Raw genomic sequence first — 20,601 nt, 5'->3', positions numbered from 1 at the left:
TCTCTCCAGTTCTGTCAGGTTGGATGGTAAACGTTGGTGAACAGCCATGTTTAGGTCTTTCCAGAGATGCTCAATTGGGTTTAAGTCAGGACTCTGGCTGGGCCATTCAAGAACAGTCACAGAGCTGTAGTGAAGCCACTCCTTGGTTATTTTAGCTGTCATTGCCCTGACTGGTGGAGGGCTGCAGGGATGGTTGACTTTCTACAACTTTCTCCCATCTCCCGACTGCATCTCTGGAGCTCAGCCACAGTGATCTTTGGGTTCTTCTTTACTTCTCTCACCAAGCCTCTTCTACCCTGATAGCTCAGTTTGGCCAGACGGCCGGCTCTAGGAAGGGGTCTGGTTGTCCCAAATGTCTTCCATTTAAGGACTATGGAGGCCACTGTGCTCTTAGGAACCTCAAGTGCATCATAATTTTTTTTGTAACCTTGGCCAGATCTGTGCCTCAATTCTGTCTCTGAGCTCTTCAGGCAGTTCCTTTGACCTCATGATCCTCATGTGCTCTAACATGCACTGTGAGCTGTAAGGTCTTATACAGACAGGTGTGTGTCTTTCCTAATCAAGTCCAATCAGTATCATCAAACACAGCTGAACACAAATGAAGGTGTAGAACCATCTGAAGGATGATCAGAAGAAATGGACGCACCTGAGTTAAATATATGAGAGTCACAGCAAAGACTCTGAATACTTAGGACCAGGTGACATTTCACTATTTTCTTTAATAAATCTGCAAAACTGTCAACAATTCTGTTTTCCTGGGAATATGGGGTGCTGTGTGTACATTAATGAGGAAAAAACTACTTAAATGATTTTAGCAAATGGCTGCAATATAACAAAGAGTGAGAAATTTAAGGGGGTCTGAATACTTTCTGTACACACTGTATATCTGTCCTCTGTTTGAAGGACTATGAATGTCATGGCATTAACTGCATGACTGCTCTGACTTCATAAACTGCACATATTGTCCAAGAGAAGCCATACAGTGTGCAGTCAGTTGATCAGATATGAGCTGATCATGTGTTTTATTGATGATCACAGACTTCGGACTTTGGCTGAGAGAGTTTATGATCCTGCAGCTCCAGTCCAGCACTCACTGATAACCAGGAAGTTCTCACGTCACATTTGGGACTCATTTAAAGCAACACTATGGAGGAACTGCTCACTGGGTCCCCCTACAGTCTGATGAACGCTATTGTCTGCTACAACTGTGGTAACATTTATCTACACACATTTGTTGACCAGCAGCCAAACACACTGACAAACTCCTTCAAAGCTGGAGCTGTGTGCTCACACATGTCATCAGGACTATCATCAATCAGCTAGCATGTTAGCTTCCAGCTAGCATTCAATTTTACTGACTGGTTCAACAGTCACCATCACCTCTGGTTACAGATGGGACATCTCACGCTGTTGCAGGCACCCTCCCTGTATAATGCCCTCTTGCCATGACACAAGTCCTTGTGGTGTGTTAAAAAACTCAGTAAAGTATAGTTTAGTGGGCGGGCCGTATGAGGAGTTCTGCACACACGCGTCTCGCGGAGTATGGTACCTCAGTGCGGAAAAGACCTTTTTTTGTATCTCTTACCACCCGTGGAGCGCGTTCTCCGCTCTTTGTCTCGCGGAGTATGGATCAAGCTTAACAACAGCCATGTTTGTCTGTACAGACAATATGAGGATGGCAGGTTTGTTGTGGATTCAGCAGGCAGTGGGCTGAGGACGGATGGAGAGAGGGCAGCACTCACTGGAGGATGGAGAGGCAGGGTGTTATCCTGGCAGAGGAGGAGGAGGAGGAGGAGGAGAAGATGCTACACACTGGTTGAGTTAAGCTGTCAGAGGATGTCACAGTGTGAGGAGGGACAAACAATGACAGCTGGTCATTGAACGAGTGATGAGAGCCTAAGATGTAGGTCTGGCTCTGTGAGGTTTTCTCAGAGAATCTTGTTGAAGTGAAGTCAAACCCTCAGGAGGATTTGTATGGAGGCAGCAGGCAGAGGACTGAGGGATGAGAATATGGATGTTGTTCTGCAGGTGGACGGTGTGAGACTATTGGACGGATCAAGGAAGGAGCAGGCTGAGGTTTTCCTCCAAGACTCGTGGTGGAAGGTGAGGAACAGGGCGTGGTGTCATCGCAGGAAGACGGCCCGTTTAAAGACAGGGTGACATCACAGACAGAGAAAACTATTAAACAGACATAAAAATAACTAAAGCAAGAAGAAAATCTAACAAAACAGGCACAACAAACTACAAACAGGCCTGACACAGCACTAAAACAGGCATGAAAAACTACAACAGGCCTGACAAAGCACAAAGGAAGTCCTTAAAAACTACACAAACACTTAGAAGAGCTGTTCTGCACACATGTGACACAGTTAACACATGAAGTAAACTCCACAGGTGAGAATCATGTTTGAGACAGACTGAGTGCATCAACATGTCATCACACACACTCACATGTCCGTCACAGTGTCACTACACACAGTGTGTCTGATGGACACATTCTTCCTGTTAGCACATTAAAAGTCTGCTGAGAAACATGTTCACTAAGCAGAAAGCTTTAGCTGCTGAAAAGATGAAGATGATGATGATGATGATGATGGTGATGATGATGGTGATGATAATGATGATGATGATGATGATGAGGTTCTCTTTGTGAGTGATGAGGATGGACAGGAGCAGGAACATCAGAGGAGGGACAGCTCAGGTTGTTTTGGAGACAAAGACAGAGAGGACAGACTGAGATGGTTTGGACATGTGCAGAGGAGGGATAGTGGTTATATTGGTAGAAGGATGCTGGAAATGGAGGCAACAAGATCAAGAGGAAGGCCGATGAGGAGATAAATGGATGAAGAGGACATGAAGGTAGCTGGTGTGAGAGGAGAGGATGAGTTAGGAGGAAACAGATGATTTGCTGTGGCGCCCCCTGATGGGAACAGCTGGAAGTAGATGAAGATGATTAAATACAGTTTTTTAATTGCTTAGGCACAATTTTAAAAACAAGGCTCATTTTGTCAAAACCCTAAATTCACACATCTACACACACAAGTAGCAGAGCATGTCAGATCTTTTGCAAAATGTGTAACAAGTCACCTGTTTTTTTTAAAATCAGGAAAACGCCACAACGCACTATTCTCACGGGCGGGTCTTATTTTGCTGCTGCTGGTTTATCTGTTAATAAAAACCGCCAGGCTAGGCCACACACAACACACCAAAATCCCAACAATATTTACAAAAACACAGAGGAGCCAGAAATCGATTGTTTAGAGCAGGGGTCTCAAAGTCAATTTACCCGGGGGGGGGGGGGGGGGGGGGGGGGGCAGCTGAGGGTATAGTCTGGGTGAGGCTGGGCCGCATTAAAAAAAAGGGTTTCAAATATTCCAAAAAAGTACAACTGGTCCAATCGTCTAAATCTTTATTAACAGGTCAGAATAGGGATGCAAATTATTGATTAATTCAATAATCGTTAGTTGAATGACCTTATTGATCGAATTGATAAATTTCCCTCAGTTTCACTAAGACTAAAATCTAAACATTGTTTACTAAATAAACTGCATGTCATATTCCTCAATGAGTGATTTGCTCTACCATTGGGGATACAGTACAGACAATGACATTTATGTAGGCTAGTATAACAAAATCTATTGTGAATAGAAATGAAATAAAACATGTCCAGCTGCTTTAACATGAACAGAAGTTGTTCACTGGCTCCTCACACAGACACATGTCAGGAGTCAGGCGTGTGCGCAGCTTGTTTACAGTGAGGGCAGCCACTGAGAACATGTGTTCCATTCAACCAGCATCCTGATTAAAAAGAAAGAAAGAAACTCCAAGTGCTTCATGTGACCTGACTATTCACAGCGAGCACAAATGGAACTCTGCAGCGGAGAAATGCGCGAGAAACGACACGCCGAGCGGAACGGAGGCTGCCACTCCTCAAAAAAATTCAACCTAAATATCAGAGAAATACTGACGGGCAATTAATAATAAAAATAAAATGCACAGGACAAGCCTCAGCAAATAAGTGCGTGTGGGCCGCACTAACACTAAACTCTGATGTCAAGTGGGGGGCCACAAAATATCGGCTCGCGGGCCGCTACTTTGTGGCCCCTGGTTTAGAGTCCACGCTGTATTGCAGCAGAGCACAGGTGATCAGCTCGCGCACACAAGCAGCTTTTTCCACAAAGTGTCTCCCCTGTAATCCCAGAGTTTATATACAGTATATATACAGAATATTTATAGTTCGGAGTTCGAGAGAACGGTCCAAATGAACCCGTGTCCCTCCGTGAGGACCAGAGCAGCAGTTCCTCGGTGAGACGTCGCTCCATTAAAAAAGAATAAAACGCGATCTCACCAAACTCCAGTCGTTCGGGTAAAATCCTTGTTAGTCCTGGGGTAATCCACTGTCTTTGGTGAATCCACAATGTCCGTAGATTCCACTTAAATCGCGGTAAATCCAGCCAGGGAAAAGGCCCAAACGCTGCTCCACATGCCGGCGTCTTTCAGGAAAAGGTCCACTCGTCCACCTGTGTCCTCCCGTGTGTCCTCCGTAAAGACATTTAAATGTTCCGCACAGGGATCCCACACCTCCGCAGCGTAGATTGGCAGGTGACAAATATACATACATGACATTTATATGTGATGAGAAATAATGACCTTTTCTCTCATTTCTAAAACAGCCATGTAAAAAGGTGATTATGAGGCAACCTTTACAAATGAAACACTTAATTCAAAACTGTACAATCATTTACCAAAAGCCCATTTTGGAGCCATATGGCACATGGTTCATAACATCCACATCTGTTTGAACCACTTACAAACTGCTGTGCTCAATCTGAAACACTTGGAACATTTCTACCTTTCTGATGACACAGTCTGGGTTTGATTGTTTTTCCTCTTTTTTGAGATATTGTTAAAGAGCGTGAACCTTCCACCGCCATGCTGAAAAGAACTCCTCCATGGGGTTTAGGAAGGGGGAGTATGGTGGAAGGTACTGAACTGTAAATTGTGGGTGTTGATGAAACCAGTTTTGGACCGGAGCGGAACGATGGAAAGCTACATTGTCCCAGACCACAATGTGTTGCATCTGGTCTCTTTGGTTTGCTGCTGTGATCATATTTTTGTAATCTGTCTACAAATGTAAGAATGAGGTCAGTGTTGTAAGGACCCAAGTTGGCGTGGCGGTGGAGGACCCCATTCTGTGTAATGGCAGCACAAAGGGTAGTGTCACCCCCACGGTGCCCTGGTACATTGACAATAGCCCTGTGGCCAGTGATGGTTCTGCCCCTTCTTCTCACTGTTGTCAGGTTGAATCCATCCTCATCAGTGTATATAAACTCATGCGGGACTTCGTCCACATCATTTGCAAAACTCTGTGAAATACAGCAAAACATCACATTGTGTAATCAATATACTGTAGGTCTGCTATACAGTAAAATGACATGTACTGTAAAAAGGTCATGTGCAGTACACAATGCTACAGTCAGTGAACAAAACATACCAACACATATTCACACCTGATCGGTGTGAGTACGATTAAGCACCAGTGTGTGTGCACACCTGGTGGCTGTGCTTAACCATTTGGTTCATGGGGTGTCAAATGCATACAAGTGTGTGTGATGTTTTGCAAAAAGTGTGAAGCTGACAATGTGCTTACAGTTGTGCAAATCTAGGCCTGTGTTTTGCTCCTTGAGTGTTAGGTTTTTTTTATTGTGGGAAAGTTTTAATTTTAGTGTGTAAGCAATTGAAAAAACTGTAAATAAGAGGCTGCACTTTGTCTGGTTCTAATCCATGCAGCTGATCACCAGCAGATGGCGACATGCTCCTTTACTCCAGTTAGACTGTAACAACCTGCAAACCACAGAAACATGTCAGATCAACATTTCTGCACATCAACCATGAACATGAGTCAAACATTCAACAAAATCCACTTTATTTCAAAATAAAACAGGAAACCAGATGAAGTAAAAAGATGAATCATGACAGAGAAAACTGCTCAAATATCAGCAAATACAGCAGAAAACAGAAAAGCATGGATCAATAATATCAAAAACAGGAGTTCAACATCTGAATCAAAGAAAACAAATAAATCATTGATCTGTAAATCAATGATTTCCAGGAAGGATTTCATGTTGTTGTTGCTGGTTTCCATGGAAACAACCTAAGAAAATAATAACTACATGACATCATTGATTTCTGACAGCACAGACAGATGGATTCAATATTTCTGTGACACTCCACAACAAATCAACTCTGCTGCTCAACAACATCAAAATAAAAAGTGGAATTATCCTCACATCTCTGAACATCTCAGAGAAACCTCAGACTGACACTTTGATATCAGTGGTTGTTGAACCAGCAGACTTTGCAACACCAAAATATGGGAGGAGTTTCTCAGTGAAAGTGTCTCTGTGAGTGTAGATGTGAGTCATGTCTTCAGAGTTGTAGAAGGACACCTTCCCCCTGTCATAGTCCAGCTGGACTCTGATCCTCTGGAGACTCTTCTGAACTGTGACAGTCTTATCAGCACCATCAGTGTATTTTCCACTGCGATGACATAAACACCAGATTCCATATTCTGGTAAAGGTTTTCTCTCTCCCTTTCTATCAACTGACTCTTTAACTAAACCAACATTCCAGTCAGGATGATCTCCCACCTCCACCTCCCAGCTGTGTTTCCCTGAGCTGAAGCCCTCAGAGCCTAAAACAGTTGGATATTTAGTGTTTCTCTCTGGATTATCAGGAAGTTTCTGCCATGTGTCTCCATGTCTCACACTGGTCAGATCATCAGACAGATAGAGTCTTCTGTGTGCAGTGTTTGGGTCCAGAATGACAGGACTGAAGTGGACCTTGTCCTTCATCTTCTCCCAGACTCTGAAGGACAGGTTGCCCAGGTGTTTGGCCACATCTATCAGTGCTCCTGAGACCAGCTGTGGATCTGACAGTGAGCTCTGGGCTCTGGCTCTGCTCTGAGTGTCTTTATAACTGCTGAGGAATGACACCTGCTGTTTCTGCAGCTCTTCTTCAACAGCAGAGATGCTGTCTGACAGAGAGGACATCTGCTGCTGAATCCTCTTCATCTCTCTGCTCAGAGTCTTCCTCTTCTGCTCCTCTTCCTCCCTCAGAGCTGCCAGTCTGGACTCCTCTTCCTCTTTCAGGAACTGGTGGAGCTTGTTGAACTCTGCTCTGATCTGCCTCTCTGTGGACAACAGCTGCTTCTTGACGTGTTGAGACATTTCATTGTATGTGTCCCCCACTTGTTTGTATTTGTCCCTCTTGTCCTGCAGAGACTTTAAGTCAGATCTCAGCTGCTCCTTCAGGTCTCTGACTGCTTGTTCTACAGGAACCACTTTGTGAGTCTGGTGCAGAGAAAACTCACAGACAGGACACACAGCTCTCTGCTCGTCCTCACAGAACAAATGAGGTACCTCTGAGTGTTTATCACAGACCACGTCCTCCTTCTTCACTTCCCTCTTCACTTCCTGCTTTTCTCCTTCCTCAGTTGAACTGTTAGTCTTCCTCTGAACAAACGAGTCAGCCAGTTCCTTCAATGCAAAGTTAACCTCTGGATAATCCTTTGAGGATCTTCTTTTACAGATGGGACAGTTTTTGTTTTTAGTTTGTTCCCAGAATTTCTGCAGGCAGCTTGAACAGAAGCTGTGGCTGCAGCTCAGAGTCACAGGATCTCTGAAAGTCTCTGAGCACACAAAGCAGCTCAGGAGACTTTCAACAGCAGCAATCTTCTCAGCCATTTGTTCTAGAAGTTCTTTCAACAGTCAGACTCACCAGTTTAAAGTCACTTTTCCACTTAAAATCCTCCTAAAACGTCTTTGTCAGCAGAGATCTCACACCCTGTGATGGCGTCTCAGCTCTGTTCATAAATCTTCTTTCACTTTCTTTTACACGTCACGTCATTAAATGTTGTTTTATTTGTGTCCAGCAGATGGCGTCATGTCGTTATCAGTCTTATCATGACAGGTGAACTGAATGTTACACAGGCCACTGTCCAGCTGATCAAGTGAAGGTGGGTAAAAGTGAATCAATTGATTTCAGAAAAACAATTCTGATTAATGATGGACAAAGACGAGAAATCTACAATTAAACCAAAATCTGCACCGTGTCAAGAGCAGAGACGTCCAACAAGCTGATGCTCTGCAAAGACACAAAAGGACTTTAGTCATCAATAATTTAAAACACATAAGGTCATATCAGCATCATTTAAAATACCTGGCAGACCGCTGACACCCCACTGTTCCTGAGCATGTGTCTGCAACACATGAAAACCACATTAACCACATTCATACAACTTCAACAGAAGGCTACAGCCAACACACATACCTGTGCTGTGGCCTCTGTGTGCGTCAGTGTGGAGCGAGGTCTGTCCCGACCAGAACCAACCCACAAACGCTTCCTTCCTCCTGCAGGGAGCCCTCCTCTCTTCCTCAGCTTGGAGCCTGTGTACCACCCGTTACATGAACAGCACTGATGATCTCTTCATCATGGCACCTGTCAGTGAGATTTATGAGGCAGTCAGGGAACAGTTTGTCCTCACAGCTGATGTTAGAAGAAGGAAACACGGACACACACCAGGATCTTTTTCTGCCATTCTTCTGTTCTGTCACTTTTCCAGTTAAAATCCTCCTAAACCGTCTTTGTCAGCAGAGATCTCACACCCTGTGATGGCGTCTCAGCTCTGTTCATAAATCTACTTTCACTCTGTTGTACCTGTTGTCATGTGTTAAACTGTCAGCTGTGAGAAATGTTGTCTAACTTGTCTTCAGCAGGTTTGTCAGGACTTTTGTTCAGCTCAGTTATGCAGTTTTCATTTCCTATAGTTTCCTTGTATAGCTGTAAAACAACATGAACTGATCTGATCTTTAATCCACTCACAGCTCATAAAAACACTGCAGAGTTTAAAGAGAGGAGGTTTGTGTTTCAGTCCTCCACTGGACATGTTAACAGGCTGCTCAGAGCTCACAGTGAACCAGATTTACACATTTTGTCTCCATCAGCTGCAGCAGGAAACATGATCTATTAACACGTAAGAATGTCTTCACTATAGTCTGATTACATTACACCCACTGGAGCAGAAACTGGGAGTCATCAGGACCCTGCAGCACAGAGCAAACTGTACCAACCAGCTCAGAGGGGAAGGCCCTGCAAACCTGGTGCCCCAAGTGGGCACTCAAAGCCACAAGACCCCGAAACAACAAGAAGAAGGACAACAACCGGCGGAGAAAGAACATCTCCATTCCATATGTGTCAGGAGTATCAGAGAAACTCCGCAGGATCTTCAACAACCATGACATCCCGGTCCATTTCAAACCTATGACAACACTGAGACAGAGACTGGTTCACCCGAAGGACAAGATTCCCAGGGAAACACAGCAATGTGATATATGCAGTCCAGTGCAGTGAGGAATGCTCTGATCTGTACATTGGAGAAACTAAACAACCACTCCACAGAAGAATGGCTCAGCACAGGAGAGCCACCTCCTCAGGACAAGACTCAGCTGTTCACCTCCACCTCAGAGACAAAGGACACTCCTTTGAGGACAACAATGTTCACATTTTAGACAGAGAGGAAAGGTGGTTTGAAAGAGGAGTCATGTGCAGTACAAAAACAGGACCCAAATGCAGACCAAAGTGGAGTGAAACAAAAGGTGAGCTTTAATGAAAGCCAACACAGTCCAGAGCACAAGAATAACTAAACTAAACTAAACTAAGTCCAGAACAACTAAAAAGTACAAGAGAAAAGGAAATCAAAAACCAACAAACCAATGAGAGATAATCCAGGGGAGGACGGGAGGAATACGGACGACAACAGGATGGAAGCAAACCAGATGAACTGACAAAGACAAAGGGGAGCACGAGACTTAAATATGGGCTGAGAGAGACACAGGTGAGAACAATCAGGGAGGAGCTGGTAATCAGGGAGGAGGAAGAAACTAGGAGGGGACTAGAGGAGGAGAGAGGGAAGGACCGAGGATCAGAGAACAGGAGGGAGGAGCAACAGAAGGGAAGACAGGAGGAGCAGAGAAAGAGGAAGACGAACAGAAGAAGAAGCAAACCAACAACAACCTACTACTAAATAACAAAATAAACAATATGAAAACAAAACAAGGAACAAACCCAGGATCATGACTAGAGGAGTCAAGGGAGCATCTATGTTAAGCTGGAAGAACCTTCCCTTAACAGAGGTGGTGGCCTCAGACATCATCTTTCTACCACATACAATGCAGTGATTCCATCCATTCCCAGGAAGTTTGCACATACTCACAGTAAGAACAAAGGGCTGTCAACCAGTCCCCCTCCGGCAGTTTCATAGTTGTTAGCCAGTCGTTAGACACACCTGGCCCAGTCAGCCAGACCATCACAGGTAATTATGGAAACATTTAGTGCTATTGTTTTTTAAGTTTTTACCCAGACCCACCCACATAGGTCTGTAACCACATATAAACCATGTTTCCCACCAAACAGTTAGAACTGATGAAGCTGCTTGGAGGAGCAGCGAAACGTCTTCTAGAAAACTCTACAAGTCCAGACGCCATGTTTACATGTTGTGATTCCCTCAAACTGCACTTTGTTCTAAACATTGGCACAATAATGACACACACAGGTGCTTAAAAGCAGTGTGATGACACATCCAACAGTGTAAACAGAGGACTCACCATGACAGGCTTCATGTCTTTATTGTTGATGTGACTCTTCCAACATGGCGGTAACTGTTCTTGAAGCTCTCAGTAGGACGTCTCTGCTCGGTCATTCGTCTCATTAAATGCAGTGAAGTGTTCAGGCTGCAGTCACAGTCAGATGATGATCAATAAGGAAACAGAAGAACACACACATGAGACACTGTGAAGACTTGCTGCTCTTCATCACCCAGTGCAGCCAGCAGTGATGTATGAAGGTGTCAGAAAGCAGAGATGTGATGCTGAGCGTTCAGAATGAGCGGCTCATTAAAGCTCACCTTTAGTTGAACTCTTACCTTTCTCTGTGTCTCTGATCGGGTCCTCCCTGAACTCACTCTGACACTTTGCATCGAAGCTCCAGCAGCCTTTGTTACACCCAACAGTAAGAAGAACACTGAAGTAACTATATGTAGAAGAGAGAAGAAAAACAATGCAGTGATGATACAACTGTACTTAAAGCAGACCTCCATTTGAAGGGCCTTCTGTCCGGCCCTGTACCTCAGATGGACCGTGAGTCCAGAGAACCAACATTAACTGAGGAAGATATTATTATTATATGGACTCCATCACCTTCAGATCGATACACATACAAGCCCTGAGCTTTTCCTTGAAGTCCTGCTCAGGGCCATCAGCATTTCAGCTCCCTTGCCTCCACTGCATCACCATGTCTGCTGGTTGATCTGTTCCAGGAGGGACAGTGGTCTTCACAGTACCGTCATTGACATCCCTCTCTCTGCCATGACCATCGACACTTCCTCTGCTGAGTTGTTCAGTCCCTTTTTTGTTAAAGACCCTCAGTCTTGCAGGGAACGGGGTCTGGAATCTTCTGTTCCATAGGTGCATAGTCCTGATCCAGGTGAATCCTCTTTCCCTTGAATTCTAATCCCCTTTTCTGCCAGGCTTTTTAAGCACTTCTCCTTGAACTCTGTAGCTGGTGAACTTGACCACAATCAGTTCTGGCGGTGCGTCATCTGGGAGTTTTGAGGCTAGCGCCTGATGAGCTCTCTAGATGTTCAATTTTTGGAGGGGGAGAGTTCCAAACCCTTCAACAGCAGCTCCTCAAAGACCAACCAAGACAGCCACCATCTGAATACAAGTGTCACAGTTCAACATTTTGGGAGTAGTTTAACAGTTAAATGGCGTCTGACAGGTTAAAAAATTGCACTCCTAGACCTGGCCAACAACCTATGAGACTCAAGAAATTAAAGCTTTCACCTTATTAGGCAGTAAACAGTGGTGGGGAGACCTCTGTCTGACATGGAACTGGGTGGGAGAAAGTAGGTGAACTTGGGATACCTGTGAGTGTGTGCGGGAGGCAGGAACGCCCCGGGACTAAATCAGCTGTGTGAATATGTCGAGTTGTTGTTCTCACTTGTTCTATTTTGTTGTTTTTTAAAAACCCAGAGCTCTGTTAGTGTGTAATCTAGAATTTGCAACACGTCTCAGCTCTGTTCATAAATCTACTGTCACGTTGTTGTACCTGTTGTCACGTGTTAAACTGTCAGCTGTGAGAAATGTTGTCTAACTTGTCTTCAGCAGGGTTTGTCAGGATGTTTGTACAGTTCAGTTATGCAGTTTTCATTTTCTATAGTTTCCTTGTATAGCTGTAAAACAACATGAACTGATCTGATCTTTAATCCACTCACAGCTCATAAAAACACTGCAGAGTTTAAAGAGAGGAGGTTTGTGTTTCAGTCCTCCACTGGACATGTTAACAGGCTGCTCAGAGCTCACAGTGAACCAGATTTACACATTTTGTCTCCATCAGCTGCAGCAGGAAACATGATCTATTAACACGTGTGTTCATTATAGTCTGATTACATGCTGTGATTCACTCAAACTGCTCTTTGTTCTAAACATTGACACAATAATGACTCACACTTAAAAGCAGTGTGATGACACATCCAACAGTTTAAACAGAGGACTCACCATGACAGGCTTCAAGTCTTTATTGTTGATGTGACTCCTCCAACTGTGGTGTGAGGAACCTTATTGCCCCCTTGTGGTCTGGCTGGACATTTTTTGCTGCTGACTCTTCTCTTCTCTCCAGGCAGGCGCAGGACTCACCTAACAGAAGAACTGACCAAGATGGTTCCAGCAGGTGCTACTCCCCCATAACCGAACTAAGTACTCTCCCACCAGGGAATCCTCTAGGGACGACCTGACCAGCCCCTGCAATCCCTGGAGGATTCACAGACAGAGAAAACTATTAAAACAGACATAAAAATAACTAAAGCAAGAAGATAATGTAACAAAACAGGCACAACAAACTACAACAGGCCTGACACAGCACTAAAACAGGCATGAAAAACTACACAAACACTTAGAAGAGCTGTTCTGCACACATGTGACACAGTTAACAAATGAAGTAAACTCCACAGGTGAGAATCATGTTTGAGACAGACTGAGTGCATCAACATGTCATCACACACACTCACATGTCCGTCACAGTGTCACTACACACAGTGTGTCTGATGGACACATTCTTCCTGTTAGCACATTAAAAGTCTGCTGAGAAGCATGTTCACTAAGCAGAAAGCTTTAGCTGCTGAAAAGATGAAGATGATGAGGATGATGATGATGATGATGATGATGAGGTTCTCTTTTTGAGTGATGAGGATGAACAGGAGCAGGAACATCAGAGGAGGGACAGCTCAGGTTGTTTTGGAGACAAAGACAGAGAGGACAGACTGAGATGGTTTGGACATGTGCAGAGGAGGGATAGTGGTTATATTGGTAGAAGGATGCTGGAAATGGAGGCAACAAGATCAAGAGGAAGGCCGATGAGGAGATAAATGGATGAAGAGGACATGAAGGTAGCTGGTGTGAGAGGAGAGGATGAGTTAGGAGGAAACAGATGATTTGCTGTGGCGCCCCCTGATGGGAACAGCTGGAAGTAGATGAAGATGATTAAATACAGTTTTTTACAATTACTTAGGCACAATTTTAAAAACAAGGCTCATTTTGTCAAAACCCTAAATTCACACATCTACACACACAAGTAGCAGAGCATGTCAGATCTTCTGCAAAATGTGTAACAAGTCACCTGTTTTTTTTTAAATCAGGAAAACGCCACAACGCACTATTCTCACGGGCGGGTCTTATTCATTCATTCATTATTATTTATTAAATCCCAACAATATTTACAAAAACACAGAGGAGCCAGAAATCGATTGTTTAGACAACTGGTCCAATCATCTAAATCTTTATTAACAGGTCAGAATAGTGATGCAAATTATTGATTAATTCAATAATCGTTAGTTGAATGACCTTATTGATCGAATTGATAAATTTCCCTCAGTTTCACTAAGACTAAAATCTAAACATTGTTTACTAAATAAACTGCATGTCATATTCCTTAATGAGTGACTTGCTCTACCATTGGGAATTGTCGGGGTTAAAATCCCCTTGTTTCCTTCTGATCACCCCCTGAATTAGTTTGTAAGGAAGGAGCGGATAAATTCTGGTCTCAAAATTATAATTTATTAAACAATGAGGCAAATTCTGAGTCGCAGAGCTCTGGGTTGTTGCACACACAGAACCAAACAAGAACAACACAAGAACAGGACAACCAACAAGAACAAACAACCACACAGCAACAACGAACAATGCAACAACAACTGGACATGGAATTCACACATTGATATACCCCATGGGCGTTCCTGCCTGCCGGCCCACAGGGGCATCTACCGCCCCCCTGCAGACCCTGGTTCATACAGCAACTAGACCATTAGTGTTTACTGCCAAATAAGGTAAAACTTCAATTCCTCAAATCTCATAGGTTGTGAGTCCAATCTGGGGGTGACCATAAAACTGGGTACTCAGGAGAAAAACACATTCCTTTAGAATCTGGCTTTTATCAGGTCAAAGGTGCTGCTGTCCTTAGTCTGAATTTATGACCATCTCGTACCAACCGGAGCTCCAGAGAGCAGAAAAACAACTGATCTCATCTGCCACAGCCTGAACTGCAGAAAACAACGTTATATGACATACTATGAAATTACTTATTAATACATTCAGTATCCTCAAATTACTTTGATTTTCTATAAAATTTCCTAACACATAAACACTTATGAAAATCACATTATTAAGCGATAAACACATATAAACATGAATACTTATATATCTGAACACACTGCATGTTAACACCATGCAGAATAAATTCTTTCACCCAACAGGATACAGTACAGACAATGACATTTATGTAGGCTAGTATAACAAAATCTATTGTGAATAGAAATGAAATAAAACATGTCCAGCTGCTTTAACATGAACAGAAGTTGTTCACTGGCTCCTCACACAGACACATGTCAGGAGTCAGGCGTGTGCGCAGCTTGTTTACAGTGAGGGCAGCTACTGAGAACATGTGTTCCATTCAACCAGCATCCTGATTAAAAAGAAAGAAAGAAACTCCAAGTGCTTCATGTGACCTGACTATTCACAGCGAGCACAAATGGAACTCTGCAGCGGAGAAATGCGCGAGAAACGACACGCCGAGCGGAACGGAGGCTGCCACTCCTCAAAAAAATTCAAACTAAATATCAGAGAAATACTGACGGGCAATTAATAATAAAAATAAAATGCACAGGACAAGCCTCAGCAAATAAGTGCGTGTGGGCCGCACTAACACTAAACTCTGATGTCAAGTGGGGGGCCACAAAATATCGGCTCGCGGGCCGCTACTTTGAGACCCCTGGTTTAGAGTCCACGCTGTATTGCAGCAGAGCACAGGTGATCAGCTCGCGCACACAAGCAGCGCGACACAACCGGTCTTTTTCCACAAAGTGTCTCCCCTGTAATCCCAGAGTTTAGTGCAACCCGATCAGTCCCCAAACAATATATACAGAATATTTATAGTTCGGAGTTCGAGAGAACGGTCCAAATGAACCCGTGTCCCTCCGTGAGGACCAGATCAGCAGTTCCTCGGTGAGACGTCGCTCCATTAAAAAAGAATAAAACGCGATCTCACCAAACTCCAGTCGTTCGGGTAAAATCCTTGTTAGTCCTGGGGTAATCCACTGTCTTTGGTAAATCCACAATGTCCGTAGATTCCACTTAAATCGCGGTAAATCCAGCCAGGGAAAAGGCCCAAACGCTGCTCCACATGCCGGCGTCTTTCAGGAAAAGGTCCACTCGTCCACCTGTGTCCTCCCGTGTGTCTCCCGTGTGTCCTCCGTAAAGACATTTAAATGTTCCGCACAGGGATCCCACACCTCCGCAGCGTAGATTGGCAGGTGACAAATATACATACATGACATTTATATGTGATGAGAAATAATGACCTTTTCTCTCATTTCTAAAACAGCCATGTAAAAAGGTGATTATGAGGCAACCTTTACAAATGAAACACTTAATTCAAAACTGTACAATCATTTACCAAAAGCCCATTTTGGAACCATATGGCACACACATGGTTCATAACATCCACATCTGTTTGATCCACTTACAAACTGCTGTGCTCAATCTGAAACACTTGGAACATTTCTACCTTTCTGATGACACAGTCTGGGTTTGATTGTTTTTCCTCTTTTTGAGATATTGTTAAAGAGCATGAACCTTCCACCGCCATGCTGAAAAGAACTCCTCCATGGGGTTTAGGAAGGGGGAGTATGGTGGAAGGTACTGAACTGTAAATTGTGGGTGCTGATGAAACCAGTTTTGGACCGGAGCGGAACGATGGAAAGCTACATTGTCCCAGACCACAATGTGTTGCATCTGGTCTCTTTGGTTTGCTGCTGTGATCATATTTTTGTACTCTGTCTACAAATGTAAGAATGAGGTCAGTGTTGTAAGGACCCAAGTTGGCGTGGCGGTGGAGGACCCCATTCTGTGTAATGGCAGCACAAAGGGTAGTGTCACCCCCTCGGTGCCCTGGTACATTGACAACAGCCCTGTGGCCAGTGATGGTTCTGCCCCTTCTTCTCACTGTTGTCAGGTTGAATCCATCCTCATCAGTGTATATAAACTCATGCGGGACTTCGTCCACATCATTTGCAAAACTCTGTGAAATACAGCAAAACATCACATTGTGTAATCAATATACTGTAGGTCTGCTATACAGTAAAATGACATGTACTGTAAAAAGGTTATGTGCAGTACACAATGCTACAGTCAGTGAACAAAACATACCAACACATATTCACACCTGATCGGTGTGTGTACGATTAAGCACCAGTGTGTGTGCACACCTGGTGGCTGTGCTTAACCATTTGGTTCATGGGGTGTCAAATGCATACAAGTGTGTGTAATGTTTTGCAAAAAGTGTGAAGCTGACAATGTGCTTACAGTTGTGCAAATCTAGGCCTGTGTTTTGCTCCTTGAGTGTTAGGTTTTTTTATTGTGGGAAAGTTTTAATTTTAGTGTGTAAGCAATTGAAAAAACTGTAAATAAGAGCCTGCACTTTGTCTGGTTCTAATCCATGCAGCTGATCACCAGCAGATGGCGACATGCTCCTTTCCTCCAGTTAGACTGTAACAACCTGCAAACCACAGAAACATGTCAGATCAACATTTCTACACATCAACCATGAACATGAGTCAAACATTCAACAAGGCATGTGTGAGAGTTTGTTTCATTTACAACAAAATCCACAGTGCAGGATCATCAGTGAGAACAGGACAACTTAGAACTTTCCTCTGTTACCAGGTCAGGTGCTGGAGGAGCAGAGGAAGGAGTGGAGGCTCTCAGGTGTTGGACTGCTGCTGGGACGTCCTCTGGAGTTTCCTCACAGGGCTCCACATGACCTGTGTGGTATAAGACCATAATGATCAGCCTGATCATTAACAATGTAAATAATCCAGATTATTCATAATGCACAGACCTTCATCTGTGGAGGTTGTGGCATCTTCATGAGGAGACACAGAGAGGTGTTTAAGCACAGCACCTGATGAAAAACACAATTTAAAACAACAACTATATGACAATAATTGACTAGCTTGTCATTTACAGAGAAACGCCTGAGCATTAATAAACACTATATAGACTAAATACATACATTAGTTTTCCTGCTGTGGTTTAGAGCTCATTAACTCTAACAGTAAGTTGTAACGGCAGCACTTAGCTTAATGCTAAACAAGCTAAAGTATCATTAGCATCACAGCTACACACTGTTGCTGCATGAGCTAACAAGCTACTTTACAGCTTCACTGTGTTTACGTTTTATATCACGTCATTATATTGACGTTTGTAACTCATTTAGCAGACGTTTGTACGCAGAGCGACTCACAGTGAACTTTCAGGCTGCAGCATGAAGGAGGCTGTAGTGACGTGAAGCGCTTCGTCTCTAAAGTGTTTAAGTGACACAATGTGAACCGACGTAGACAAACAGTGGTGCAGTAAGGTGAGGCTCAGCTGTGTCACAGACTCTTTCCTCTCTTTCCTCTTTGTCCTCTGCTTCTGTCCCTGCAGCCTGCAGTGTGTGTGCTTCCTCCTTTATTTTGAACGAGCCGCTCCTCTCTGCTCCGAGCAGCGCTGTCACAGGGCCCGAAGAAAGCCGAAGAAAGCCGAAAAAAGCGCGTTGTTGCCATAGTAACGGAATGTTTGATCGTATCATATCGATCTTTATTTATTGACTCCACAGCAAGAAGGGAAAACTTTACAACAGCGAAGTCTCCTCCAGCACAAATTGGAAAGAATTCCACTCAGCCGAGAATCCGCGATACGTTTAGTCATCGTGCTCCTTACGACCAAACTAAGTGCTGGAAGAACATAACAGGTAGATTTGCACACACATACATTTAAATGTGGAATTGTCCAGTTTGTTTGTAATGTTTTTTTCTGCTGCTGTTCTACAGTGTGAGTGAAAACATGCACTAGTGTGGGACATATTCCAGTCACAGGTTCATTCCACAGACACATTTTTTAACTTGAAATAATCACTGATGTGACTTTTCTGAACGTATTTGTCCTGTTTAATTTTAATGTTGATATGCACTGCTCTGTGACCTTAAGATAAGAACATTTGAAGGACAAAGTTACTTTAAATGTTTGCTGCATTATTATTTTGAAGCAGTTTGTGCATCTGTTATCAATATATATTTCAAACATGGCTGGTTGGTGTCTAATCACTACTCACCAGCTTCACCTGTTAGAATGAAGGAGTTCACTTGACTGATGAGTTGTCAGTATCATTTTAGAACAATGTGGCGATTTAGAGTCAAAAACATGTCAATGTTTGGCTGTAATGAGGACATGTTAATGCACTCAGTCGGTCTCAGACATGGGAAGTTTACTTCATTTGTTGCCTGTGTGTAAAACAGCTTCAGTAGTTTTTGTTGCAATCTTATTCACAAAGTGAAACGTTTGCAGTCCTCACCTGACCAGAGAAATGATTCCTGTTTGTGTTTGTGTTTGCAGCTTTTGACAAACTAAAGAGGGACCATGAAGAGCGTTAGTTTCGGTGTAGAACCGTGGCCTGCAGGAGATACCCTGAGGGGTGACAGACCTTCGTCCTGTGAAGACATCTGCTGCTCCAAGATCCAGGAGATCCACGGACAAGGGGATGAGAGACCTTTGTCTGACAGTGCTTCAGCCCCTGAAGACACCCACCCCTCTGACATCCAGGAGATGGACGGACAATGTGGTGAGAGACCTTTTTCCTTTCAAGATGCTGGCTGTTGTATAATCAGGCTGGATTCTGGGCCAAACACATGTACCGTAAAAGTTCAAGTAATAGCCCGGGCCTTTATTTGCCTAAATTGCAAAATTGTCCCTGCTTATATTTGGGACAGGCCTTTAATTATTCTGGCAAAAAAGGCCGGCCTTTATATGTCCAAATCCATAAACGGACCGGGCCTGTAAACGGGGCCGGCGTCAGTTTGGGACTCGGCTATTATTTGAAGTGTTACGGTATTGTGCTCAGTCATACTGCTCACTGTACTTCTTGGATTTTTATTGACACTCACTCTTAATCTTATCTTATCTTAAACCTTTCAGACTTTGAGGACACCAACCCTTTTACCAGTCCTTCATCCAGTGAAGCTGACAACTTGCCTTTAGATGTGCTGTCTTCACACAGTCTGATGTCTCTCTGTTCCTCATCTTCCTTGAGAAGCTTTGAGTCCAATGGTCTGTTGAATTCAACATACCCAACGGGAGAAGATGAGACATCACCACCTGCATGTCAGGAGGTCCTGGTGGAGGAGTCCCCATCTTTTGGTGGATCTAAATGGGCATATAGGAGAGACAGTGTCCATAATGAAAACAGGATTGTGGACCTGGACCCAAAGACAGCAGTGGTGCAGCTTTTCCAGGTGGACCATAAGAACAGACCTTCGTCCTGTGAAGACATCTGCTGCTCCAAGATCCAGGAGATCCACGGACAATGTGGTGAGAGACCTTTTTCCTTTCAAGATGCTGGCTGTTGTATAATCAGGCTGAATTCTGGGCCAAACACATGTACCGTAAAAGTTCAAGTAATAGCCCGGGCCTTTATTTGCCTAAATTGCAAAATTGTCCCTGCTTATATTTGGGACAGGCCTTTAATTATTCTGGCAAAAAAGGCCGGCCTTTATATGTCCAAATCCATAAACGGACTGGGCCTGTAAACGGGGCCGGCGTCAGTTCGGGACTCGGCTATTATTTGAAGTGTTACGGTATTGTGCTCAGTCATACTGCTCACTGTACTTGTTGGATTTTTATTGACACTCACTCTTAATCTTATCTTATCTTAAACCTTTCAGACTTTGAGGAATTGAATTCAACATACCCAACGGGAGAAGATGAGACATCACCAACTGCATGTCAGGAGGTCCTGGTGGAGGAGTCCCCATCTTTTGGTGGATCTAAATGGGCATATAGGAGAGACAGTGTCCATAATGAAAACAGGATTGTGGACCTGGACCCAAAGACAGCAGTGGTGCAGCTTTTCCAGGTGGACCATAAGAAAGAAATAAAAATACAAGATCAGGAAACCAGC

At 43.8% G+C, this 20,601-nt stretch overlaps 1 protein-coding gene across 4 annotated transcripts in view; it reads right to left on the bottom strand.

Moving 5' to 3' along the window:
• Positions 1-5,905: 5,905 nt before the first annotated feature.
• LOC114440931 (nuclear factor 7, ovary-like) overlaps positions 5,906-20,601 on the bottom strand; it is a 48,910-nt gene continuing 34,214 nt past the window's right edge. Inside the window, exons 1-5 of one of the 4 annotated variants that reach the window (XM_028413602.1) lie at positions 8,581-9,018; positions 8,332-8,499; positions 8,221-8,260; positions 8,110-8,145; positions 5,906-8,003 (exon numbers count right to left, since the gene is read on the bottom strand). In XM_028413602.1, the coding sequence (XP_028269403.1) occupies positions 6,315-7,745 (1,431 nt within the window). In that variant the 5' untranslated portion in view covers positions 7,746-8,003; positions 8,110-8,145; positions 8,221-8,260; positions 8,332-8,499; positions 8,581-9,018 and the 3' untranslated portion in view covers positions 5,906-6,314. Of the gene's footprint in view, positions 8,146-8,220; positions 8,261-8,331; positions 8,500-8,580; positions 9,019-9,771; positions 9,836-20,601 lie in introns of those variants that run through there. The other 3 variants (XM_028413600.1, XM_028413601.1, XM_028413603.1) reach the window with 3 other exon arrangements.

Source organism: Parambassis ranga, chromosome 9, assembly GCF_900634625.1.
Source record: "Parambassis ranga chromosome 9, fParRan2.1, whole genome shotgun sequence".
NCBI classification, from domain to species: Eukaryota; Metazoa; Chordata; class Actinopteri; family Ambassidae; genus Parambassis; species Parambassis ranga.
The sequence above is the reverse complement of the archived record's forward strand: the minus strand, read 5'-3'. Positions and strand labels throughout refer to the sequence as shown.